This window comes from Trichosurus vulpecula, chromosome 4 (genome assembly GCF_011100635.1).
Source record: "Trichosurus vulpecula isolate mTriVul1 chromosome 4, mTriVul1.pri, whole genome shotgun sequence".
Taxonomy (NCBI): domain Eukaryota; kingdom Metazoa; phylum Chordata; class Mammalia; order Diprotodontia; family Phalangeridae; genus Trichosurus; species Trichosurus vulpecula.
This window is the reverse complement of record NC_050576.1, coordinates 105,292,147-105,319,793: the sequence shown is the minus strand read 5'-3', so window position 1 is coordinate 105,319,793 and position 27,647 is coordinate 105,292,147. Positions and strand designations below refer to the sequence as shown.

General features: G+C 42.6%; 1 protein-coding gene across 1 annotated transcript; it reads left to right on the top strand.

Annotated features, from left to right (window-relative positions):
* Nucleotides 1–3,904: 3,904 nt before the first annotated feature.
* KISS1 (KiSS-1 metastasis suppressor) lies at nucleotides 3,905–10,045 on the top strand. The gene is made up of 2 exons (XM_036753631.1): nucleotides 3,905–4,007; nucleotides 9,750–10,045. Exons 1-2 carry the CDS (start codon nucleotides 3,905–3,907, stop codon nucleotides 10,043–10,045), a joined length of 399 nt encoding a protein of 132 aa, XP_036609526.1.
* Nucleotides 10,046–27,647: the final 17,602 nt, after the last annotated feature.

Sequence of the window (27,647 nt, the reverse complement as noted above, 5' to 3'; positions counted from 1 at the left end):
GGACACCTGGCAGGATCGGGAAAAGGGAGGAGGATGGTGTGTGAAATATACAAAGCTAGTGATCATGGTGATAAGACACAAAGATAACCTTTGTATATTTCACACTTATCTCAGGTTGGCCATGTCTAGGATAACAGGGGCAATGGTACCAAGTGAGCCTGGCAGGAATCCAGAAGTAGAAGAGCTTACTCTGCTCCCTGAATAGCTATGTGACCAAGAAGAATCCACTCTGGGTGTCAGTTCCCTTATTTGTTATATGGGAACTAGACAAGATGATGTAGAGATAGGCACCTTAGGCACTGCTCTGGTCATTGACAGTTAACCTAATACCCCAGCAGAAGTCTCTCCCTTCCTTTTGCGAGCCCCACTGTAGCACAGGGGCTACTGGAGTGATTATCTTTTAAGGAGGACTGGACTTGGGATTTCATTGTTAATAGAACTCCCCGGGAAGAGAGGTTTATATAAAGATGGGTTATATATATAGAGAGAGATGCAGGTGTGAACAGTGGATTGAAGGAAGAGAGATCATTCATTCAATACCTCCATTGCTTTCTCACTCCTCCAAGTCTTCCAAACTTTGGAGAGCTCAGGATTTGGGAGAGTGTTTGCCAGGGGTCTCCTCCATCCATCAATTTGTGGACTGGCTTAGCAGGGTCCAGTGGACGGGTTCCCTAAGAGCTTGTGCACACCAGTCTCTGCTATCCAGACTTACAGAAAGTTACACTGAGCTGGGCACATTGCAGAATCTGTCCCAGATCAGGAACTGGAAGGGACCTCAAAGGCTGTCAATCCAATTCTCTCATTTTTCAGATGAAGAAACTGAGGTGACTTCTTCAAAGGCACCTAGCTAATTAGTGATAAGAACCAGGGCTAGAATTCAGATTTCTTGGCTCCCAGTCTATCATTATTTCTTGTCTACTCTGCTTACTAAGCCCAGGAGAGGACAGCAAGGAAGAGCTCCTATCAAGCATGTGTGAAGGTGTTTTTGTTCCATGACTCTGGGAGGGCTTTGTTGTTATCCTCTGATGCCTCTCTGGCCATCAGTTTCCCACTCTGTCAAAAGTGAAGATTGGACCAGATGTCTCCTGTTCCCTTCAAACTCTTCATGTGACCCAGTGATCTCCATCCAAGGTCCCTCCCAGCCATAGCATTGTATGGCTCTCTGTTTCTAACAAGAGAAGCTACATGAGGATGAGCGACAATTAGGAACAGGGGCTTGTGCATGAGAACAGAGGTCACTTTCACCCAATTTCCCTCGACCGTGCATCCTCAGCCCATTGCTCTGAGCGTAAATTTGAGTTTGGAGCTTGGATCTATCTCCCTTTGGCTCTTTCTCTTTATCTAGCAGACAAAAAACCCTTATTCCTTCTCATCTCTTCCCAACTTCTTTTCTCTTAAGTCTTTTGAGTTGTTCCTGGGCGCTGTCCAAAGGGAGAACATGGAAAAGAGCAGGGGGAGGCATTAATTGGGGAAGGCAAGAGGAAGGGGCACCCAGCCCTCCCCCTCAAGGAGAAGCTGCTTGCTCTATTTACACCCACTCAGGGCTTTAGGAGATTGGGAAATGGAGACAATTAATATGACAAATCAGGTGAAATGGGTTTGTGGGGGTGGGGTGGGGGTGTCTGAATTTTAGATAATAATAAGGCATTGTAATGACAGTCCGCAATTCTATGAAGGGCTATTACCTGTAAATTGGATTTTTTTCATTTCCATTGAGGACAGAAAAAAGAAGAAAGAAATAGACATACTACAGCAGGAAGAAGGTAGGCTGGATCTAAGAAAAGGAGAGGTGGGCCAATTTGACAGTTGGCTGGTATAGGAAGCACCCAGACCTAAATATGACAGACCCATAGAAGCCCAGAACGTCAGAGCTGGAAGGGCCTAAGGAACTATCTTATCTAACCCTACCATTTTACAGATGAAGAAACTGATACCCACAATAGGCAGATTACTCCCAGCTCCAAGCACCTTGACTGTTTTCTTTTACTCTGAGAGCCTAGAGAAACAAGTGATGCATTTTTTTTATTTGAGGTATGACTTACCTCTGGGTGAAGGCAGCTGTTGACTCAGTGGATAGAGCTCTGTGCCTGGAGTCAGGAAGACCTGATTTCAAATCCGGTCTCAGAAACTTATTACTAGCTGTGTGATCCTGGACAAGTCACTTAACCTTTGTTTGCCTTAACCCACTGGAGAAGGAAATGGCAAACCACTCCAGAATCTTTGCCAAAGAAACCTCATAATGCAGTCACAAAGAGGCTGAAACGACTGAACAACAACCTTACCTCTAGGCATACTTTAATATCTGAATAATATTTTTATTCTCCAGTAACCACGAGGAAATCCCCTGGGTTCAGGTACTAGCTCTGACACTTACTACCTATGTGGACTTGGTCAAAATCGCTTTACCTTTCTCAGCCTATTTCCTCAATTTCCTCAGCCTCGATGGCCTCTGAAGTCCCTTTTAGTTCCAAATAGATAGTCCTAAGGACTGGGCAACTGAAAGAAAAGATTATAGGGTTATAGGTCTAGAACTGGAAGGGACCCCAGAGACCATCTAGCCCAACACCTTTATATTGTTGTTGTTCAGTCATTTCAGTCATGTCTGACTCTTCATGACCCCATTTGGGGTTTTCTTGGCAGATACTGGAGTGGTTTGCCATTTTCTTCTCCAGCTCATTTTCACAGATGAGGAAACTGAGGTAAACAGAGTGAAGTGACTTGCCCAAGGTCCCACAGCTAGTAAGTGTCTGAGGTCAGATTTGAACTCAGGAAGATGAGTCTTCCTGACTCGAACCCTGGTGCTCCATCCTCTGCACCACCTAGTGGCCTGCCCTTGTATTACAGATGAGGAAGTAAAATGACTTACTCAAGTCACACCCAGGTAACCAAGGTAGGCATTGAAGGTAGGTCCTCTGACTCCAAATCTGGCATTCTTTCCATTGTACAACCCGTCAAAATCTACAAGCAAACACACACCTAAATGCGTGTACACAGGAGCACTCATGTGTGAGCAGGCGTTGCTATGAGCACACACTTATACAATTCTATTTCCCACAAGAATCAGCTGAAAAAGGGAAGCATTTCAATCCCGTGACCTCTACCTGGACTGAGTCATCAGCTTTCTTCTCTCTCTCCTGGCTCCAAGACCAAAGCTCTTTAAAATATCTAATTCAAGACAGGATTAAGAAAACCTGCTTCCCATCACCCTAATAGTGACAACCTTATTTGTTTTTTAAGTAATATTTATTTATTTTATTGATATCAAAAAGAAACAACTCCCATTTCTACAGTGCTTTCAGATTTATGCAAGAAAATATTTCCTCTGACCTTTGACACTCTGTTCTGGCCACACTCCCTACCTTGGATAGTCCTGACCTATCATGACCAAATTGGCTTGGCTTCCCCTTACCAAATCCTGCTTCATTCACCGTACTTGGGACAATGTGACATCCAGGAAACAGTGCTGAATTTTGAGTCAGAAGAGCTGGTAAATGCAGTTCTGCCACCTGTGTGACTTTCAATAAGTTACTGACCCTCTCTGGACCATGGGGTCCTCCTAGGTAAAATGGTTCCTTTTAGTTGGGAAGTGCAATTATCCCAGACTCAGCCGTAGCTACTTTGTAGTTCTTTAAAAGCAGCTTTGTAAGTGTTTTTTAAGTCTGTTTCCTGACTCTCTTCTTTCTCTCTCCCCATCAGATTCAGAGTTAACTGAGTGCAGGGACACTGTCTCTCCCACCAAAGTGGGATCCTCCAAAAGGTTGACATTGTCTTCTTTTTCTTCTGGATTGCCCTCCAGGCATTCCAGGAGTCTGTTAGGAACCATATCGGGACTCAGTCTGGGGCATTGACAGCCTTTGTTCTTACTTCCCTCTCTCTCTGTCTCTGTTCTAGGTCACCCAGCAGGATGAGAACCTCGATGTGTTGGCAGCTGCTGCTATTCCTCTCTGTATTCCCATTTGGAGAGACTTTGGACAAGTTTGCTCCCATTGAGAACCCTGGACTAACAGGTACAAGATATCTAAGACAGGAAAATGGGAAAGATGGGAATAAAGATCTCTGAGCACCCATTAGGTTAACTTAAGTATATATGTGTATGTGTGTGTATATATATGTGTACGTGTATATACACATATGTACATATATACACATGTATATATATACATGCACACACACAAATTAGTCATCAGATCAAAATCACCATATAGATTGTCGTTGAATATAAGTTGACTCTATATATTCATATGATATATAAAAATTTCTCTGAAGTCAGTAACTTTACAGCCTTTGTGGGGATTAAAAAATACACTCTAATAGATACAAGTGGCATTAAGATTAACCTAGGACATGAAAATCTGATGAGGTCATTGTGAAGTTGCTCAGGCAGAGAAACTGAAACTGGAAGAGATTCAGTGACTTAAAGTCACGGAGTAAAACAAAATGGCATCACAACCAGGTTCCAGACTGGGAAGGGGGTGGTGGCGCTGTCCACTGGTGTGGTCTATGATCTAAGAGAACATCCTGAAATGAAAAGAAATTGACTCCTAGGTTGCATCCCTACTTGGCTTCTTGTTTGCAGGGTGACCTTGGGCTGTTAGTTTAATCTCTCTGGATTTCACTTTGTCCAACAGAATAGTAGAGAGAATTGCCTTCCTGATTGTTCCAACAGGAAGTGGTCATGGGATAAAGATCTAGAACCGGAAGAGGCTGTAGAGATCATTGAATCCAACTGCCTTATATTGCAGATAAAGAAACTGAGGCACAAGGAAGAGTGATCTGCCCAAAGCCACAGGTAGTAGGTAACAGAGCTAGTAGCCAAATTCAGGTCCCCAAACTAATTCGGTATTCTTTCTGCTCCATCACACAGTTTCTTAGCCCTCACCCAAAGGGTCTCACTAGCACTGGGAAACAATGGACATTACATGGATAAGTCTCTTCTTCAGATGGGTACTTTCTAATGTAGGAGTACTGGTGCTTTAGAGTAGGGTCTTTTCCTGAAAACAGTAAAGCTTTATCTTTAGGGAGACTTTTGGGGCTTCAGGTTTTTTTTTTTTGAGGGAGTTTGAAACTATGGCCCAAGTCCTTCCTCCAGTGGCCTGCCATGTTGGCCATTTGCTCATTGTCTGGAAGGGACCCCCTCCCTTGATTTCCTTCTCCATCTTAGCCACCTCAGAATGAAGGTGGGGAGGGGGAAGCAGGATAGACAATCATAGGGAAGGGTCCTAGCCCAAACTTCATCAGATCTGGACCATTTTCCTTCTCCCATCTGCTTTTTCACCAGAGCATAGGGGGAGAGAACTTGTAGCCACCAAGAGTCAACCACCCTCCATCTGCCTCACACAGAGTCCTCATTTCAACCAATCTTCCATAATTTGTTGGGGCTATTGTGTGAACTCAAAGCTGGTAATGTTATTCTTCTTGCCAAAAATCACAGAAAGTTTAACAAGGCCTCGGATCTGAAGTATCTTCCAAATTAGCCTCTTGTTAACCTCATCAGCTGAAGGGGAAAATGAGACTAGGTATGGCTAATTCAAGTTAAGGTCACCCAGATAATTCAGTTCATTAGGCACACAGATCACTGACTGGGGCTCAACAATTACTGTAATCAGAACCTTTGGGGAGGTGGTGGAGCCACTGTGGTTATCATTTTCCTTCTAGAGATGGGAAAGCTTTTTACAGAAAGACTGAGGAATTTACCCATAGTGACTCAGCCTAAGAGACAGTGTATTGTGGTAGAAGGAGCTCTGAATTGAGTCAGATGACCTGAGGAGGTGGCTTAAACAGAAATAATGGGAATGGGGTGGGGAGAGGGAAGGGAGGGAAATGATCACATCATCTTATGATAGGAGAGGCTGGTCAAAGTCTGACATGCAGCTTTGTCTTGGAGAAAGATTTCAAAGGGTTTAGAGAAAGGATAGTTAGGATTTCATGGTCTAAAATTCTACAGAGGAAATCATTCCAGAAGAGACGGGGAAGCTCAAGAGAATAGGATTCCGAAGACACAAAAAGAAAACAATTTCTGATGAAGAGGAAAAGAGGAGGACCAAGAGACTGATGTGGATTCATGGGGAACTTTTAGACCAACTTAAATATTTAAAAACTCACAGACAATGGAAGCAAAAGATAGAAACAGGACAGCTATGGAAAGGGATCTCACGGCCCTTTAAGAACATTGTCAGGAGGGCGAAAGCTCTGGACTGAGCTGAGAATAGTGAAGGAAGCTAACAAATACACAAAGGAGGTTTAAAAAGCTGGATGGAAAAAAAAAACAGGATGCCCAAAGAAGAGAATGGACTGATGCTTGAGGTAGATGGGATGATTCTAACATGAGATAGAGAGAAGACAGAGCTGCTCAATTTTTACTTTGCTTTTGTTTTTTCAGGGAAAATGAGTCTTGGATATATCTACCCAATGGCAGAACAATAATAAGTAGGGAATTAAACCCCATATAAGTAAAGAGGTAATAATTGGGGCACCTAGTAAGGAGCTAGGGCATCCAGGTGGGCAGTGGATAGAACACCAAGCCTGGAGTCAGGAAGACTCCTCTTCCTGAGTTCAAATCTGGCCTCAGACACTGACTAGCTGTGAGACCTTGGGAAAGTCATTTAAACCTGTTTGCCTCAGCTTCCTCATTTGTAAAATGAGCTGGAGAAGGAAATGGCAAACCACTCACTCCACTGCCTTTGCCAAGAAAATCCCCAGTGGAGTCACTAAGAGTTAGACATAACTGAAAAACAACTTAACAATTAAAAAGTAAGGAGGCACCTAGCTATTCTTTATGAGTTGAAGACCCAAACAAATTAGATCCTAAGGTACTGAAAGAGCCAATATACGATTATTTAGCCAACCTTTGAAAGGTTGTAGAGAGTGAAAGAGATGTTTAAAGATCAGAGGAGGGTAAATGTCAAAAAAGGGAAGAGGGAATTATAGAAACTGTAGGGCCATGAACTTGACTTTGATACTTGGCAAAATTCTAGATTGTGAAGGGATGGCTAGTCAACAGCTTTTTAACAACCTCAAAGAGCTGGCATGGCTTCATCAAGAACAGGGCAAGCCAAACGAGACTCAAGTGCTCTTCTGAAAGCGTTACTAGACTGGTAGAACAGGGAAACACTATAAATATTGTTTACCTAGATTTTAGCAAAGGATTTGGCAAAATCTCTCATGTTATTCTTGTGAATAAAGAGAGATGTAGGCCAGACAATAAATAGTACAGTTCAGTGAATTCAGAGATGGTTAAATGGCCAGACCCAAATAACTCAGCATCAGCTAGAATGGAGGTCTCTACAGTGACACTTTCACATTTAACATTTTTTATCAGTGACTTGGCTAAAAGTATAGATGCTATGTTTATCAAACTTCTAAATAATATAAGCTAGGAGGGATGTTAAAGGATAGAATGAAGATCTAAAAGCACCTAGATTGGACTGAATTAGGTAAGATATTTCATATAGATAAATGTAAAATTATACATATCGGTTCAAAAAACAAACTTCAAGATTATACGGGGATACATCTTTCATGATTTCATATGTCTGATGGGTATTGAATTTCTTGCCTTCTCAATGGGTGGGTAGGAGGTGGAAAGAGGGAGAAAATTTTGAACTGAAAATAAAAATTTAAAAATAAAGATTACACAGAGGGAGTGAAGAGGGAGAAGGGACTATTCTGTAATTCATATGAAACAGACTTGCAGGCTTTGGAGGACCACTAGCTCAATATAAGTCAACAGTGGTAGCCAAAAAGGCAACTGTGATCTTAGGCTGTACTGAGGGGCATGGCATTGAGAGGGAAAGGTGATAGATCCATTGAACTGTACCCTGGCTAGACTACATCTGGAGTATTATTTCAGTTCTGTATGTCACATTTAAGGAAGAGCATTTAAGGAAGGTGGAGAGTATTCAGAGGAAGGTGACCAGAATGGTCTGGTGCCTTGAGATCATGTCATATGAAGACTGGTTAAAGAAATTGGGGATATATAGATTACATAGAGAAAAAAAATTTAAGGGGCTAATTGAGCTCTTTCTTTAAGTATTGGAAGGACTGTTGCATGATGGAAGAGGTATTAGACTTCTACTTGGGCCCAGAGGGAAGAACTGAAAACAATGGATATTAGTTGCAGAAAGGCAGAATTAGGCTTGATAACAGATAAAAGTTCCCAATGAGTAGAGATGTTCAAAAGTGACACAGGCTGTCTTCTGAGCTGGTGAATTCCCTCTCACTGAAGGTTGAGGTTGGCCTGGTCAGCCTCTGGGCTCCTTTCTCTGTCCAAGAGTCTGTGATTCTGTGCTTCTGTGACCCAAATTAAACTTCCAGTTCTAACACTTACCCTACATTATCATGTGTGTGACTTTAGGCACAAATGGCAACTAGGCGTTAAAATGAATTGAGCACTGGGCCTAGAGTCAGGAAGACCTGAGTTCAAATCTAGCCTCAGACACTAGCTGTGCAACCCTAGCCAAGTTACTTAATTGCTATCTGCCTTATTTTCCTTAACGGAAAATCAGGATAATAGCACCCTTCAGGATTGCTGTGAGGATTAAATGAAATAATATTTGTAAGCATTTAGCACAGTATCTGCCATATAGTAGATGCTTAATAAATGCTTGTTTCCTTCCTTCCTCCTTCCTTCTTTCCCTTTCCTCCTTCCTTCCTTCCTCCTTTCCTTCTTTCCCTTTCCTTCCTTCCCTTTCTTTCATTCCTTCCCCTTTTTTCTTTCCTTCCTTCCTTCCTTCCTTTCTTCCTCCGTTCCTTCTTTCCCTTTCCTTCTTTCCTTCCTCCTTCCTTTCTTCCTTCCTTCCCTCCCTCCTTCCTTCCTTCTTTCTTTCCTTCCTGAAAGTTCCTCAATATCTTTGAGCTTAGGTTTCCTCTATACAATTAGGGAATTGGATGTGATGATATTAAGGATCCCTTTAGGCTTTAAATGCTCTGTGATTCTATGGCTCCAAGACAGCTTCTGAATTTGTTAAATAGCATTTAAGTCTTCTATGTACAGGCACTACAGGAGGTACTGGATGTACACATATGAAAAAGTCCCAGCTGCCAACCACACTGTCCCGCCCAGTAGAGCTCTACTGCCCCCTGGCGTCTCGATTTTACATCACAGTGGTGTGTGGCATCTGCACTAGGACCCCATTGACCAATACTGGTTTCAGCAGGGTCCTGACAGGGGATTGTAGATTGTGTATTTAATATTCTGAGATAGGAACATGTACCCAAGGTCCTTTCTAGGTGGTTTTGGGGAATAGAGGAAAGGAAATAGCTGTGGTTTGAGTCCCTAGTCACTTTCTCTGGTCTTTGGTCCAATCCAGATTCATATTTTCAGAATGTTAGTTAGAAGGGGGGGCCTTTGAGATGATCTAGCCCAGCCTCCTCATTTTACAGAGCAATAAATTGAGGCCCAGAAAGCTCAGCAGACAAGATCACAGATTTAGAACTGGAAGGGATCTTAGAGGCCATTTTTTCCAACCCCCTCATTTTTCAGATAGGGAAACTGAGGCCCAGAAAGGTGAGGAGGTTTGCTCAAGGCCATACAGGCCATAAATGATAGGGATAGTAGTTAAACTCAGGTCTTTTGATTAAAAAATAAGTAACCTTTCTCCTGTATCAGGAAGGGGGTGGGGAACAGCAAGGCCCTAAATGCTCTGGGGAAGTGTTGCTACCCTGAATCCAGTTCAGGGTTTGGTCCCACATGGAGTTGAAATGGTAGGCAGGATTTGATTCAGCATCTCCATCTGGCTTTTCTGCCCTAGGACAGCGCGGCCGACTCCTTGCCCACCTGATTCACTGGGAACGGAGGCCCCGGTGTTCTGAGAAACCAGAAGAGAGAGGACAGACACAGAGACTGGCACTACTCTGTCCCTCTGATGAGAGCCCTGACCCTCTGTGGCCAGGTCTGTGCCCCACTCGCAGCCGCCTGATCACTGCACCCCAGGGAGCATTGCTGGTGGAGCGGGAGAAGGACCTGTCAGCCTACAACTGGAACTCCTTTGGTCTGCGTTATGGGAAGCGACAGACAAGGATGGGGAAGGGTCGGGAGAATGCCTGATACAGACTATGTGTCCTGGGATTTAAAGTGAATTTTAACCTGGGGACAAAGGCTTCAAGCAAGGGGGCTGGAGTTTTTTTGGGGGTGGGGGTGGGGAGAGAAAGTTCACTGTCCTGGGCAAATAAAAGCAATTATGTTAATTCCTCCTTATCTGCTTTGTGGCTTATTCTGTTGTTGTTGGGTCATTTTTCAGTCCTGTCCCACTCTTCATGACCCCATTGGGAGTGTTCTTGGCAAAGATACTGGTTTGCTATTTCCTTCTCCATCTTATTTTACAGATGAGGAACTGAGGCAAGCAGGGTTAAATGACTTGCCCAGGGTCACACAGCTAGTAAGTGTCTGAGGTCAGATTCAAACTTGGAAAGATGAGTTTTCCTGACTCCAGGCCTGGCACTCTAGCCTCTGTGCCATCTCGCTGCCTTTTCCATTCCTAATGATACCATCACTTCCTCTACCTTGGTTACAACCAGAAGAGGTAGAAGTCATCTTAAACTATAATACCCAAATACTTTCCTTATCTCCAAGAAGGTGTGAGTCAGCCCCAACCTGACTCACAACCTTAGAAGAGACTGCTTTGCCTAGGCTGGTACTTTGTGTCAGTCTGAGAGGTGTTGCTATACACCCCCAGCATGAGTAAAGAGCCAGGAGGAGTTAAGAGGGGTTGCTGAGAAGTTTACTAACTCCTCTGGAATAGGATCTTCAGGTTTTGTTATGTCAATCAGCAAACATTTATTAAGCACCTACTGTGTACCTGGCTCCATATTAGCCAGTGGGGACACAAATACAAAAATACGACAGTCCCTGCCCTCAAGGACCTTATACAGCAAACTGTATTCTCCGAGTCCCAACACTGACCGATAGCCAAATGTAAGCACGTATAGTCTAGAGCCAGAAGGATGACAGTTTATCTGACATTTTGGGTTCTCCACATTGCTGCTTCCTCCATGTGTGTAATCAGGCATTGACTAGTACTATAAATATGGGGTGTGAGGGGATGGACACAATAGCTCCAGAGCTTCCTCTTTGGGACATTTGGTTATAGACTTGTCATCATCACTGTAGGAGGCCTCAGGGAAGGAGATGATGCCCAAGGAAGATGAGACGCAGGCACTTGGTTAGTGAATTGGAGCCACTGAGTGGAGGAATGAAGCCCAATCAAAGGGAATTTTGCTTACTAGAGTTAGAAAGTCTCCAGCGTAGCACCCCTCCCCACCCCCACAACTCCAGCCTAGAATAAAGGATCAAAGATGATAAATTATAGTTGTCTAATGATGGATTGAGGTGCTTTGTGAGGTAGTGGGTTTCCTGTTACTGGGGGGTATTCAAAGCTGGATGACTACTTTCTAAGGTTGTTATAAAAAGGAATTAATGCAATAGGAGGAGATCTCAAGGGTCTTTTAGTTCAACTCTTGAATTTTAAAGATAAAGAAATTGGGGATCAGAGAGGTTAAAATGACTTACCCAGGCTAAATATGCATAGTAAGCCTCAGAAGCAGGATCTGAACCAAGGTCCTCTGAATCTGGACTTGCTGCACCATAATGGTTTTTTTGGTTAATGAAGGAGAAAGCATTTATTAAGCACTTACTGTGTGCCAGACGTTGAGCTAAGTACTGGGAATACGAAGATTTAAAAAGAGACAGCCTTTGTCCTCGGAGAGCTTATATCTTTGCTATTCTGATTCTTCCAACTGTAGAAGTCCAGAGTTGGGATTCAGGGGAACACTATTGGGATTTCTCAAAATCTAGTAAGCAAAATTCCTATTGATTAAGCTTTGCCCCTTGATTTAGCTGAGTAAAGGAAGAACTCTGATAAATTATAGTGGTCCTAACATAGGACAGGCTGCTTTGTGAGACAGTGAGTTCCCTGTCACTGGAGATATTCAAAGTTAGACTACTTTTGAGGAATGTCACAAAAGAGACTGATGCAACTGGCCTAAGGGAATCAAACTGAGCTGAAATCTACCATCCCACTGATCCTTGGAGTATTCTCTGGAGTTACACAGAGTAAGTTCTCTCTCTTCAGTCTGACAACCCTTTAAATGTTCGAAGTGAAGCATCTGCCCCTGCCCTCGACCCCTACCGAGTCTCTTTTTTTCTGAGCTAAACATCCCCGGTTCCTTTCATTATTTCTCAGAGGACTTGACTGAAATCACCTCACCACCCAGACCTCAAAGTGAGCAGTTTTTTCTGTCAGGGGCCGACTCGATCTCTGATTTACCTATTGGTGAATACTATGGGAGGGGAGGAATTCTTGGTGTCCAGGTCTCTGAATCCTACCCTCTGCTGATCTGATTTTCTTTCCCATGAGTCTCCCCTACCTCTGTCTGACAAATCCCATTCTTAATTTGGACAAATGGGAGTGGAGGGGAAGGGTTCACTGACAGTGTTCACTGACCAGCTAGCTGGACAGCTCTCCAGCTCTCCTGAGCAGGTGGTCTTCACACCAGCTTTATTACATCAAACGATCAGTCAGTACGGAAGCATTTATGGGTACCCAGCACGTGCCCCGACAGAATGGACGGATGAGAACAATTTGTTCCGATGACCATGAAGGTGATCGAAGCAGACGCTGTGTACTGCTCAGAGCTTGGTCAGAAATTGAAGATGCCAAGGCCACCCACTGCATCCCAGGCCATCCTGGTCTCCATCCTGACTTTTGTCTTGCCACTGGACTTTGATGACTCTGGAAAAAGAGAGTGAGGTGGATGACTTTGTGTAGCTCTGCCTCATTTAAATTCAATTCATGTGCAAGTCAAGACATCACCCATCACATTGTGATATCATTGGTCCTCTTTGAAAATGAAGCACCCCTACCCCCATTAACATGGGTCAGCTAGGCAGAGCAATGGATAGAATGCTAAGCTTGGACTCAAAAGGACCTTAGTTCAAATCTGACTTCAGACACTTAGTAGCTATATAACCCTGTGCAAGTCACTTAACCCTGTTTGCCTCAGTTTCCTTACCTGCAAAATCAGCTGGAGAAGAAAATGGCAAACCACTGACAAGAAAACCCCAAACAGGGTCATGAAGAGTCAGATACAACTGAAATGACTGAACACAAGTCTATGCTTATGCATGCAGGGTATCGCAGGGTACACGTGCTTCAAGCCTCCTTTAGGCTTCTCTCCAGGCCTTTTGCATTCTCAAAGATCCCCACAGGAGAGCTGTCTATGATGATAGAAAGTCCTCAGAGGAGTCAGAGGAGGAGAGCAGAGCCCAGTCTGCCCATGTCTGTGTTTCTCTGAAGCTTTGTGACTTTCTGATCTCTTCAGGAGAAGCTACTCTGCATAGCCAGCTCCAACTCCCTGCCATCAGAGACCCTCAGGTTCACTTCCCTCCGAACACTGTGCCATGGAAAGAGATAGGTGAGCTCCTTGGGGGAACAGGGATCCTCCTACCCCCAGGAAATCCCTGCCCTGAAACAAATGGGGAGTAGGTGTAATAAAATCTAGGTTTCAGACGAAAACTACCTGCAGAGATACAGAGGACCGTGTATTCTGGCGCCCTTCCTGCTGGGCTCAATGAAAACTGAAAAAAGGGATGGGTACTCCCAAACCCACCCCACCCAGCATATTAGTACTGGGCCTGAGGTTTGGGGCCAATGGTGCCAGGCAGGATCACCTGAGAAGCAATCTGGGATTGTGAAAAGAGAAAGAGATTTAGAGTCAGAAGACTCAGATTCAAATTCTGCCTCTGCCTCTGGGACCCTGGGCAAGTCACTTAATATGATCTTCAGTTTCTTCTTCTATGCAGTTTGGTCTTGCTTCTTTCTGTGGCCTATGGGAGAGGTGTGAAAAGAGAGAAATAAGGAAGCCTGTCTGTGACTCTAAATGGAGGAAATAAGGTAGAGTTCTCTTCTCTGCCAGAGGATCCCCTTTAAGTCTGCTTTAGAGGGATAGTTTCCAGTAAAAAGGAGAAAGATCTTCTATGTGAAATAACCCTTCCTCTTCTCTTCATCCTGCCTTCCTCACCATTTAAGTGCTAACTACAGGGAACCCACACTCTTTCCATAAAGGGGGGCAGGGCAGAGAAATGGGAGGGCAGCAGGAGAGCTGACATTCATCACACAATTGTCAGCCAATGGCAGAGGGGTGTTTCCATGTCTTGTCTTACCTTCAACAACATCTGGACCACATTAAAATGCTACATTTGAGCTTGGTCAGGCACAAATAGGTACAATCTTTATCACACAATTGACCAGTCTTCTCTTTGTCCCCAGTCAATCAACCAACAAGTATGTATTTATTTAGTGTTTACCATGTGACAGGCATAACTGTACTAAATGCTGGGCATACAAAGAACAGCAGCCTGATGGGAAGACACATGTAAATAAATAAGAACATAGCATATACATGCAATGCAGGGAAGAGGTAACTCTAGAGAAGACTAGTTCCTGGGGGATTGAGAAAGGTGTCCCGCAGGAGATGGCATTTGAGCAAAGTGTTGAAAGAAACAAAGATCCTGGCTTCTAGGAGGTGGAGGGGAGGAGGAGAAAGAGCATTTTGAGGTTGGGGGACAATCGGTGCAGAGGCACAGAGTTGTAGATGGAGTATATGATGAACAGCAAGTAAGCCAGTGTGGCTAGATTGTAGAGTCCGTGGAGGGGAGTAATGGGTAAGAATACCAGAAAGCTAGAAAGCGGCCAGGTGGTGAAGACTTTTAAAAGCCAAATGAAGGTGTTTATATTTAATCCTACAAGTAAGAGGGAGCCACTGGAATTTGTTGAATAGGGAAAGTGAGATGGTCAAACCTGCACTACCGGGGAGGGATGTCAAGCCTCCCCCATTAGACTGTAAGGTCCTTGAGGTCAGGGCCTGTCTTTTGCCTCTTTTTGTATCCCTACTGCTTAGCATAGTATCCAAAGTAGGTATTTACTAAATGTTTATTGATATTGATATTACCCTTTAAGAAAAACACTTGGATAAGACTCAAGAGAAACATGAACAGGTAAACAGGAAAGAGAAATCACACATGATTCGATAAGGTTAAACTGTCTATATTTCTACATGGGAAGATGATACTTGTAACTCCTAAGAACTTTATATCATTATTAGGGCAGTTAGAATGAGTGTACATAAACAGAGGGCATGGGTGTGAGTCAGCTATGATAGGATGGTATAAAAATATAAAGTTAAGGGGTGAGAAAAAGGGATTCAATGGGAGAAAGGGGGAGGGAGAGGTAGAAAGGTGTAAGTTATCTCACATAAAAGATGTATGAAGGAGCTTTTACAGTGGAGGGGAAAAATGAGGAGGCAATGCTTGGATCTTACTCTCATCAGAAATGGCTCAGAGGGAATAATATACACACTCAGTTGGTCATAAAAATCTGCCTTACCCTACAAGGAAGTAGGAAGGGAGGAGAATAAGAGAAGGGGTGAGGAAGCTGATAGAAGGGAAGGTGGATGGGGGGAGGGGAATGTGGTCAGAAGTATAATACTTTTGAGGAGGAACAGGCTAGAGGGAGAGAGAGGGAGAGAGAGAGAGAGAGAGAGAGAGAGAGAGAGAGAGAGAGAGAGAGAGAGAGAGAGAGATAAACAAGGGGAAAATAGGTTGGAGGGAAATATGCAGTAGTTATAACTGTGAATGTAAATGGGATGAACTCACCCATAAAATGGCAGAGTGGATTAAAAACCAGAATTCTGCAATATGATATTTACAAGAAACACACTTGAAGCAGAGAAACACACACAGAGTGAAGGCTTTGTGTCCAATCTTCTTTGAAGCAGATTTTACACAGCCTCTATCTTCCTCCTTGCCTTTTGCTGTAGAGAGTTGGAGAGCCAAGAACTATTCAAGATGTGCTGTAACATCCCAAAGCAATAAGCCCTGCAATATTGAACCACATAAGAGCAAAGTGAGATTGTCGCTTCCTATGTTCTGGACATTATTCCTTTCTTAATACAGGATAAGATTACATTAGCTTTTTTGGATGTCATGTCATACTGTTGGCTCATTGAGCATGTGGTCCACTAATACCCCCCCCACACACACACCAGATTTTTTTCAGATGAACACACATCTAGGTATACTGTACCTAATTTCATATTGATGTTTTTTAACCCAAGTGCAAGAACTTTTATTTATCCCTATTAAATATCAAATAAAAATAGACTCAGCTCAACATTTTAGCCTATTCAAATCATTTTGAATTCTTTCTGTCATCTAATCCATTAACTATCCCTCCCAGCTTCCTCTCTTTGGGTCATCTTCAAATGTAATAAGCATGCCATCCATGTTTTTATCCAAGCTGGCTAAAAAATGTAAATAGTACAGGACAAACACAGATAATTGGGGCACTCTACTAGATACCTCCTTCTAAGTTGACCTAGCCTGAACCCCTCCCAGATTGATTTTTTTTGACTAGGTAAAAGAGACCATTTTTTGCCTCATTTCTTACCTAGCCTTAATCACTAAATGGACATTGCTTCAGACAAACTGAGACCTGAGAAAGACTTTAGTTTAAAAAGGCCAAGGTCTCCCACTACATCTGAGGCCATCTCCAGTCATCCTGTTCTATGTTTTGCCCCAGATGGCTTTGGAGGAGAGAATGAGGCTGGTGATTTTGCACAGCCCTCCCTCACTTCAATCCAATTCACTTGCAAGTCACAGCATCATCTTCCTAATGTCATCGATCCTCTTCAAGAATGAAGGACAAACCTGAATCCACCTAATTGCATTTGTCCAGCCAATACTTCTCCATCTTGCCCACAAGGATAACATGAGAGACTTTATCAAATCCCTTGCAGGTCTCGGTAAATTATATTTATAGCATTCCTCTCATCTGGTAACCCCATCAAAATGAGGAGATGAGGTTATTCTGACATGACCTGTTCTTGAGGAAACCATGGTGACTCTTAATAAGTATTAAATTCAGTGGCACATATTATAGGCTAGGATTGTAGTTCTCAGATTTTTTGTCCTCAAGATCCCTTTGCATTCTTAAAAATTATTGCGAACCCCCCCTGACCCCGAGCATTTATTTATTTTGGTTACATCTCTTGACGCTTGTCATATTAGAAATTAAAATATCTTAGCATTATTACGAAAATAGTCTTTGACCTAAAAGGTATGGAGGTCACAGCAAGGGGGCATGGTTTTGAAGTCTGAAAGCTGGAAACAGGGCTGAGAGGGGAATGGACACCAGCCTGGGTTACTTCACAAAATGGAAGCTCCAGGAAGAATTCACCAGTGGGAGAAAGGGGTGGGTTAAAGCCTTATAAGGGATGTTCCATGTTGAGAAGACCTTAGAGATGGATGGATATTCCAATATGACGAGGTCTCAGGCAAGAAGTTAAAGAATGAAACAATGGTTTTGAAGTCCAGGAACCAGATAAAGGACATAGAAAGGAAGGAGAAGTGGAGGAAGGGGCAAAATTTGAAGTCTGTGGGTTATAGCTTTTGGAGATGTAAAGGCCATTTTACCTGGCATAGAAAGAAGTCAACCCCAATGTGAGGAAAAGTATTCTTTTTCATCTTAAAGGCTGGTTTATTTATATGCTTTGCTGTGTGGCTTTTGATAACACTAGGCAAAATGGAATTTCATAGGATTTTGAATTAGAAATTTAGTCCAAACATATTTAACCTTTTTTGTAACATGAGTCCTTTGGGCAGTCTGGTTAAATCTATGGATCTCTCCCCAGAATTGTGTTTTTAATGGGGAGGGGGGTGGGAGGGTTGCCATACCTGTAATCCCAGCTGCTCTCAAAGCTAAGTCTGATTGATGCTTGAGCTGAGAAGTTTTTGGACTATTATGGACTAAACTGATCTAGTGTCTGCACTAACTTTGGCATCAGTGTTGTGAACCCTTGGGAGGAGTAGAGGTATGTGAATGTGGCACTAGGGTGCCCATGGAGAGATGAACTGTGTTGATCAGTATTGGAATTTGCTCATGAATGGCACCTGCACTTGAAGGCTGAGTGAGGTAGGGAGATCCAGTCTTTGAAATAAAACAAAATAAACAAAAAGAAAATAATATTTTTAAATACATAAAATAAAATACAGAGTATAACAAAGGAAACCATGGGTGAGTGAAAATAAAAGTATAATTGTTATCCTTTCTAGGTTCACAGACCCCCTGAAATCTATCCATGGACCCCTGAGAAAGGAGGGAGTCATGGACCCCAGCTTCAATCCCCTTTTTTATAGATGAGAAAATTGAGTTGTAGAGTTGTGACTTCACTTTCACAAAGTCCAACAGAGAGTACACAGCAAAACTAGGATTTGAATCCAGCTCCTCTGACTATAATTCCTCTGCTCTGAAAGAATCGTCACCAATACTTAAGTATTTTCCATTCCTTAAGGCAGTATCCTGGAGAAGGAAATGGCAAACCACTCTAGTATCTCAGGGCAGTGAGGTGATATCATAGGATGTAGAGAACTTGGACCTGGAGTCAGGAAGACTCATGTTTCTGAATTCAAAATTGTCTTTAGACACTTACTAGCTCTGTGGCCCTGGGTAAGTCACTTAACCCTATTTGCCCCAGTTTCCTCATCTGTCAAATAAGCTGGAGCATGAAATGGTAAACCACTCTAGTATCTTTGCCAGGAAAACCCCAAATGGAGTCACAAAGACTTGAACATGACTGAAAAACAACCAAACAACAACAAAAAAGGTGCTAGCACTTATTTTCAGTCCCTCATCCCCTCTGCTCCATTCACTCTAAAATTCCAAGGTAGGTCAGGATTGCCTCAGTTTTCTTGGTTTTTCCCAACAGTAGTGAATCCTGGAGAATCAGGAAGGGACCATTACAACCCTGCATATGAATTCTGATTCTTTCAAGGCTCCTTTAAAAATAGAGGCATCCTCCTGGATATCTACCTCTTCCTATCCTTGAGGCCCTCTAGTCTCAACCTCTGACTTCTTCCCCAGCGATCTTCATTAAATTGTTCATTCCAACGGGGACCACCCACACAATACTGGCCCTGAATAGTTATTAAGCCCCTATTTGGAGTTCTTTCTTTCCCTTCAAGGCCCAGCTGCTCAGAGTTCTGGCCTGATTGAAAAATTCTTTGGAAGAACCAGCTGGGGCCCTCTGGGAGTTAGAAGCAATGTATGGGGAAGGTGGGGGTGGGGCAGTTAATTAAGGCAGATGGTAGAGCGAGCCTGACAGTTCCACACCCATTCCTTCTCTTCCTATGTTTGCTTTAAAAGGCCCAGGATTGTGCCTAAATATTTATGAACCCCATAGGTAATTAACCCCCTCTCCCCCATAATAGGTTTTATCCTCTGAGTTTAGGACTTCATAAACAATTTTCATTTGAGTTGTTTCTGTCACAAGAAGTAGTTGTACATTTTCAAAACCCACAGCTTTGTGGACCTAAGATCACTGATCTAGCGCTGGAAAAGACCTTAGAGAACATCTAGTCCAACCACCTCATTTCACAGATGAGGAATCAGAGAGACTGTGTGACTCACCCGGAGTTACACAGGTGATGAGGTAGATAAAGCCAAATTTGAACCCAGGTCCTTTAATTAAGCAGAGAGTGCTCTTTGCACTATAAAATATTGGCTTCCTGTCACCTTCACCCTTAGTCTCCTCCCTTGTCCACCAAGGACTGCACATGGTGGCCACCAATCTTTGTAATCTGGAATGATGTTATTTGTGTCAGATTTGAGCCAGTGTTTCAGACAGACAAATTTTAGCACCCCCCCCCCCCATTAAAGTACAATTATGAAAAAATAAGGAGGTGTTGAAGGCTCACTTTCAGAGAGATCCTGAGCCCTACTTTGCCTTATGGCAAGGCACTCTCTTGCTTCTAAGTGCATCCTTCCTTTTTCCCACCAGAAAGTTAATAGGACTGAGTCAGAATGAATTTATGTCTCCCTTGGCTGATTCTCAGATGCCTTGGGCTGCCCTGGGTCCCATTAATAAGGGGCAAGTGAAATACAACCTTCTTCCCCATCATTTCCTCCACTTTGTCCCTTCACCTTGTTCTTCAGAGTTGACGTAGCTCGAGGGCCCTGTTGGCCTTGCCAGTGGAGGCTTGAGGTGAGGTTTCTGTGGGAAAAACTAGACCCTTGAGATGAAGGGCCTGGGAGATGACTCTGATAAAAATCTTTACACAATCCTGTTCTCTTCCTCCTCATCGCAGTCTGAGCCCTAGGGAAGTTAGAAGTCAAGCAAGGTCACCAGCTCAGAAAGAAAAGCTGAAATTCTTATAGCAGTCTCCCAATCTCCTCCCTCCCCTGTTCTCTGCCCTTAGGAAAATGATAGAGGCTAGTGGCTATGGTACTGAGCAGGGTATAGGGATTCACAGAAGCATGGGATATTGTACTTAATATCTGTGTGACCCTGGACAAGTCACTTAACCTTGATTGCCTCTGAAAAAAAAAGAATCATGAGATCTTGGTGTTGGAAGGGACCTTAAAAATCTAATCCATCCACCCCCATAATGCAGAAATCTTTTTTATGATATCTCTTACAGCCTCTACTTGAGCATTTTCATTTACATAGAATTCATCAATTCATGAGACAACCAGTTCCATTAGTGACCAGCCTTAGTTCATCCTTATATTGAGCTGAAATCCTCTGCTCCTTGGTCTTCTTTTGGTTGTCTGCACAAACCAAGTAGCTTTTCCTTCACGTAAGAACAGGTACTGACTCAGATTTTTAGAACTAGACCTATAGACCATCTCATTCACCCAGTCATTTTGGAGAGGAGGCTCAGGGAGGTCAAAGGTTAAGAGATCAAGCTCTGGGAGGGACATTAGAGGTGATCTAGTCCAGCCCCCACATTTTACATATAGAGAAACTAAGGCCCAGAAAGGGAAAGCGCCTTGCCCAAAGCACTATAGACAGTAGCAAGGCAAGACTTGAAGCCAGCCTTCCTGATTTGTAGGCCAGTGTTGTTTCCACTGTATCATAGTGGGCCAGGTCTTCCCTGGCTTTTCTTCTCCAGGCTGAGCATCCCAAGCTCTTTATCCATTTCTCATATTACCCTAGTTTCAGGGGACTTGGGTTCGAATTCCAGTTCTGCTACTTGCTACCCGTGTGACTTACCACCTTGGCCAAATCACTTCTTTGGGAGTCTCTGTTTTTTCAGGTATAAAATGAGGAAGCTGGAGTCTGACATCTTTGAGGTCCTTCCCAACTCCAGATCATCTGACACTATGCTCTCAAGTTCCACAACATGGTAGCCTTGTTGGAAGATGTTCATCATTTAGCCGTCAATGGCCTGCCCAGCTTCTCATCCCCCATTGGCCTCACCATCTGACCACTGAGTATGCTCCCTTGGGAGCGTGTGGAATTCTTACTCAACATGCATTCTCTCTGTGGCCTCCCACCTCAGCCCAATCCTTTGCCTTTCAAAGCTGGAGGGCCTTTTAAACGTCATCAGTCCATCTCATTAGCAAGGTTCTCTCTATCCAGTAATGTTGTTGTTGATGAATTGTTCCAGTCATATCTGACTCTCTGTTACCCCGTTTGGGGTTTTCTTGGCAAAGACACTGGACTGATTTGCCATTTCCTTTTCCACCTCATTTTGCAGATGAGGAACTGAGGCAAACAGAGTTAAGTGACTTGCCCAGAACCACACAGCTAGTTAAGTGTCTGAGGCTGAATTTGAACTCACGTCCTCCCGAGTGCAGAGCTAGTGCTCGGCCCACTGCATCACTTAGCTGCCCACAATAAAATCACAGAATTCCAGAGAAGGAAGATACCCCAAAGTCTTTGCTTGGATGAAGATACTCCCTGCAACATACCCAGTAGGTGACATTTGTTTGAAGCCCTTCAGTCAGGGTGAGCTTATTACCTCCCATTCCAGGAGTGGAGAACCGGGGGCCTTGAGGCCACATGTGGCCCTCTAGGTCCTTGAGTGTGGCCCTTTGATTGAATCCAAATTTCACAGAACAAATCCCTTTAATAAAAAATATTTGTTCTGTAAAACTTGAACCCAGTCAAAAGGCTTCACCTGAGGACCTAAAAGGCTACATGTGGCCTCGAGGCCCCAGGTTCCCCACCCCTGTCTTATTCCATTTTTGAACAGCTCTAATTGTTGGGAAAGTTTCCCCTGACATTGAGCCTAAATTGGCTTCCTTGTCACTTCTTCCCATGGCTCCTGGTTCTGCCCTCTGAGGCCAAGTAGAAGATGGTCAATCCTTTTTCCACATAAGCACCTTTCAAAAGCTGGATATTTATGAGGTTCTCCTCCCATCCCCAATCCTCAAGACATTCTTTTTGCAGCTGAAACATTCTGTTCTTTCAGTTCATCATTGTGTATCATGAACTGGAGGCTCTTAATCACCCTGGTTACCCTTCTCTGGGAACTCTAGAGCTGGTCAATATCCTTCCTAAAATGTGATTCTCAGAACTGAATCCAATCCTCCAGATAATGACGTCTGGCAGGACAGAGGACAGCGAGACTAGCATATCCTCTGCTCAGTATGCTACGTATCTCTTGACTTAGCCCAAGATTGTTTTACCTTTTTTGGCTACCATTTGGGGCTCATATTAAGCTTGTATTCTTCTAAATCTGTAAAATGAGCTGGAGATGGGAATGGCAAACCACTCTAGTATCTTTGCCAAGAAAACCCTAGATGGAATCATAAAGAGTCAGACATGACTGAAAAAATGACAGAAAACTAAAAACTCCCAGATATTTTTCACACAAACTATCATTGAGTTAGACCTGGGCTGCTAGGTAGCACAATGTTTGAGCTGGAGTCAGCAAGACCTGAGTTCAAATTCTGATTCAGCACTTAGTAATGGGTAACATTTATATAGTGCTTACTATGTGCTGCCTGAATGGGGACCCAGGTAGTTGGGTAACTCAGCTCATTTTCTCCTTCTCCCTCTCCCTCTCCTTCTCTCTGTTCGTCTCCTTCTCCCTCTTCTTCTCCTCTCCAAAGGAAGGTAAATTTTGATGGCCAGAAGCTGCCCACTTAACTTGGGGTTTACTGGCTAGATTTCTTTCTTTCTTTTTTTCTTTCTTTCTTCCTTCCTTCCTTTCTTCTTTCCTTTCTTTCTCTCTTTCTTTTTCTCTTTCTTTCTTTCTTTCTCTCCTTTCTTCTTTCACAAAACCTTAAACCCCGAAGATCATAGATTGGACTACAATGGGTCCCTGCCCAAGCTCCACTTAATGGCTGTGTTTTGGGCCCTCCTGGCTTAAAGTGAATGTCTATGATAACTGTTTCTCTGGAACAGCAACCCTGAGGGTCTTCCCTTCCCAGCTTGGTAGGAGACTTCCAAGGTTGTGAGAGGAGTAAAGGTTGAACTAGTAGATTTCAGTATCATCTTCATAGAGATGATAATTAAAACCATGGGAGCTGATGAGATTAACAAGTGAAATAGTATTGGGGAAGAAGAAAAAGGGGCCCAGGACAAAGTGTTCTACAATTATCTCATCTGATTCTCACAATAACCCTGGGAGGTAGGTGTTACTATCAGACCCATTTTATAGATGAGGGAAATGAGGCAAACAGAGGTTAAGTGATTTACCCAAGGTCACAAAGCTGGCAAGTATCTGAGGTTAGATTTGAAGCAGTTCTTCCTGACTCCAGGCCTGGCGCTCTGTGCATTATGGGACCACCTAGCTGCCACCAAGTCACTTACCCTCTCAGCTTCATTTTCCTTATCTGTAAAATGAGGGGTTTGGATTCCATGGCTTCTAAAGATCCTTCCAGCTCTAAACTCATGATCCAATGACCCTCCTAACTTCTACTTGTGAAGTTGGGCTGGTTTGTTTTTTTTTTTTTTTTTGAAGTCTAGAAGAACCTTTCTTTATAGCTCTGAGTGTATCTTTGATTTTGTCATTAAGGACTTTTTGGTTGCCTGACCTTCCTGCTCTGTCTCCTCCCAATAATGCTCCCCAAAGCTCCTTAACACCATTTAGTCCCCGCAAATCCACTGACGTTGAAATTCCTGAACATCTTTTCTTAGCCTCCATCCCCTGCTCCTCCAAACCCTATCATTCACCCCCATTCTTTTACTACAATGTTCCTCAAAAAAATGGCTTTTTTCTTGTGGCCCAGTATTCTTTGCCATGAGCAATCAATGCTCACTGAATACGTAAGCTATCAACACTGTGGGAGAGTTGGAGACTCATGTATGTTTCCCTTCAATATGAGCAATCTTTTTAAGTTCACTGCAAGTTCAAGGTCTGATGTGTTTTGAGGTTAGTATGTATGTATAACAGGCAAGCTTTGGGTATTATGCAAATACAATACTATACTGTACTACATATGCTGGGTAAAGTAAAATTTATATCAAAAATTATTTTATAGATTTTTTAAAAACCTTTTATTTTTACATTACCTAGATTTCCCCTTGTTCCCTACCCTTTTCCTCTCCCAGAGAAGCATCCCTTGTAATAAAGATTTTTATATAGTTCAGTAAAATTAATTAATATGTTGAAACAAATCTGACATTATATACAATGTTTGGTAAGCATGTATTAAGTGTCTACTTTGTGTCAGGTACTGTGCTAAGCACCGAAAATATAAAGAAAAGGGAAAAAAAATAGTTCCTGCCCTCGAGGAGCTTATATTCTGAGTGGAGGAGGAGGAGAGGAGAAAACAACATGTACAAAGAAACAAAGATATGTATACATATCTTTGTATATATATATGTATCTTTGTATGTATATAAATATATATATATATCTTTATATGTATATTCATATAGACACATACATACAAAGTAGTTATAACCTTAGAGGGCATGGCACTAGTAGCTGGAATGATAAGTCAGGAACTTCTGCCGAAGATGGAACTTTAATGGAGTCTTGAAGAAAACCAGGCATTCTTAGAGTCTGAGATATCTAGGGAGAGCATTCCAGGTATTGGGGGCAGGGGACCAGCTGATGCAAAAGCTCAGTTAGGGGAGCTGGAGCATTGTGTGTGAGGATTGGCAAGTAGGAACTAAACCATAGAGTGTGAAGAAAGGAATAGTGTTTAAGAAGGAGGAAGGAGAGGCAGCTAGGTGGTACACTGAATAGAGCACTGGCCCTGGAGTCAAGAGGACCTGAGTTCAAATCGGACCTTAGATACTTGACACTTACTAGCTATGTGATCTTGGGCAGTAACTTAACCTCAATTGTATTGCCTTGCCCCCTCCAAAAAAAAAAAAAAAAAGAAACCTGGAAAGATAGATAGGGGCCAGGCTGTGGTGAGTTTGTGGACCAGATCTTCCCCTCTATCTCTGCACAGAATTTCTGGGGAAGTGTTTTCTAATATATTTTCTTGGGGCCAAGATTGTTCTTTTTGATCTGTATAAATTTATTTATTTATTTTTAGTTTTCAACATCCACTTCCATAAGTTTTAAATTTCCCCCACTTCCCTCTCCTTCCCCCTGAGACAGCATGCAATCCGATATAGGCTCTACATATACATTCTCATTAAATATATTTTCACATTAGTCATGGTGTATAGAAAATTTGAATGAATGGGAGGAACCATGAAAAAGAAAAAACAAAACAAAAAAAGAGATCAAATAGTATGTTTCAATTTGCATTCGGAGTCCATATTTCTTTCTCTGGATGTGGATGGCATTTTCTATCATGAGTCCTTTGGAATTGTTTTAGGTCCTTGCATTGCTGAGAAGAGCTAAGTCTATCAAAGTCAGTCATAGCACACTGTGGCTGTTACTGCATACAGTGTTCTCCTGGTTCTGCTCATTTTGGTCAGCATCAGTTCATATAAGTCTTTCCAGGTTTTTCTGAAGTCTGCCTGCTCCTCATTTCCTACAGCACTATAGTATTCCATTACGTTCATATACCACAACTTGTTTAGCCATTCCCCAATTAATAGGTATCCCCTCAATTTCCAGTTCTTTGCCACCACACAAAGAGCTGCTCTAAATATTTTTGTACATGTGGGTCTTTTTCCCATTTCTATGATCTTTTTGGGATGCAGCCCTAGAAGTGGTATTGGTGGGTCAAAGGGTATGCACATTTTTATAGCTTTTTGGGCATAGTTCCAAATCGCTCTCCAGAATGCTTGGATCAGTTCACAACTCCACCAACAATAAATTGATGTTCTAATTTTCCCACATCTTCTCCAACATTTATCGTTTTCCTATTTGTTCTTTTTTTATTTAAAATTTTCTGGTTACATTTTAAGCTCTGAATGCCTTCCCTCCCCACCCCACACTTAAAAGGTCACCATTTGATATAGATCTCATTCCCTCTCTCTCTCTCTCTCTCTCTCTCTCTCTCATGCATACTTCTATCGATCACTTCTTTCTCTGGAGGTGGAGAGCATCTTTTTCCTTTTTATTTCTTTTTAAAATCTTTATTGATAAATTTGTTGTTACATTGACTAATTTCTTCTAGTACCCCTCTCCTTTCACAGGGGTCCCTCCATATAAAAAAGACTATTTTTTAAAGGGAAAAAGAATGAAGAGGGAAAAACAAAACTCTTAACAAACTGATAAGCAACAGATTTTGGGGTTCTGCTTTCGTATTCAATTTGAACTCTTTTGTTTTATTGGAATCCATTCACATGTAATGTTATGAGTTAGGTTTCTATTTTTATCCTTGTCTCTAATATGGCTTTCTTTTTCTGAACTGGGATTTTAAAAAATGCATCCTCTTTAAAGAATTGTTTAAGTTATTTTAAGGAAACCCTCTTTCTGTAGGTTTTCCTCTCTTCACTCTTAAATTCCTCCCTCCATTCCCAATTGATAAATAGTCAAAGGATATAAACAGGCAATCCTCAGAAGAAATCAAAGCTATCAATCAGATGAAAACATGCTCTAAATCACCACTGATTAGAGAAATGCAAATTAAGACAATTCTGAAGTACCACCTCACTTATTAGATTGGCTGATGTGACAGAAAAGGAAAATTATAAATGCTGGAGAGGATGTGGAAATATAGGGGCACAAATGCATTGCTGGTGGAGTTCTGAACCGGCTCAGCCATTCCGGAGAACAACTTAGAACCATGCCCAAAGGGCATACTCTTTGACCTCACAATACCACTGGTCTGTATCCCAGAGATCAAGGAAAAAAGAAAAGGACCCATATGTACAAAAATATTCACAGCAGCTCTCCTCGTGGTGGCAAAGATTTGGAAATTTGGGGGATGCCCATCAATTGTGGAATGACTGAACAAGCTGTGGTATACGATTGTGATGGAATACTATCATGCCATAAGAAACGGTGAGCAGGACGGTTTCAGAAAAACCTGGGAAGACATAAGCAAACTGATAAAAAGTGAAGTGAGCAGAACTAGCAGAATATTACACATACAGACAGCAATACTGTAATGATGGTGAACTATGAAAGACTTAGCTGCTCTGATCAATACAATGATCCAAGGTAACTCCAAAGGACTCATGATGAAAAACGCTGTTTACCTCTGGAGACAGATGATTTATTTTTCGATCTCCCCTCCCCGCCCTGCCCTGCCCCTCCCACCCCCCACCTCCCCCCAGCTAATACAGAAATGTTTTGGGTGACTTCACAGGTGTAATGGGTTATCATATTGCTTGCCTTCTCAATAGGTGGGGGAGAGAGAGAATCTGGAACTCAAAATATAAAAAAAGTAATGCTATAAATAAATAAATAAAAATTCTTCCATTCTCCCCACCCCCTCTGTTTTTCATCCTTTCCCTTAGTTTTTAGCTTATTCATTCGTTTTTCATTCTTCCCTTTATGTGAT

Coding starts and splice junctions, on each gene's coding strand:
- KISS1 (XM_036753631.1), top strand. CDS start 3,905: ATGAGAACCTCGATGTGTTGGCAGCTGCTGCTATTCCTCTCTGTATTC. Junction 4,008..9,749: donor TGAGAACCCTGGACTAACAG/GTACAAGATATC, acceptor TTTCTGCCCTAG/GACAGCGCGGCCGACTCCTT.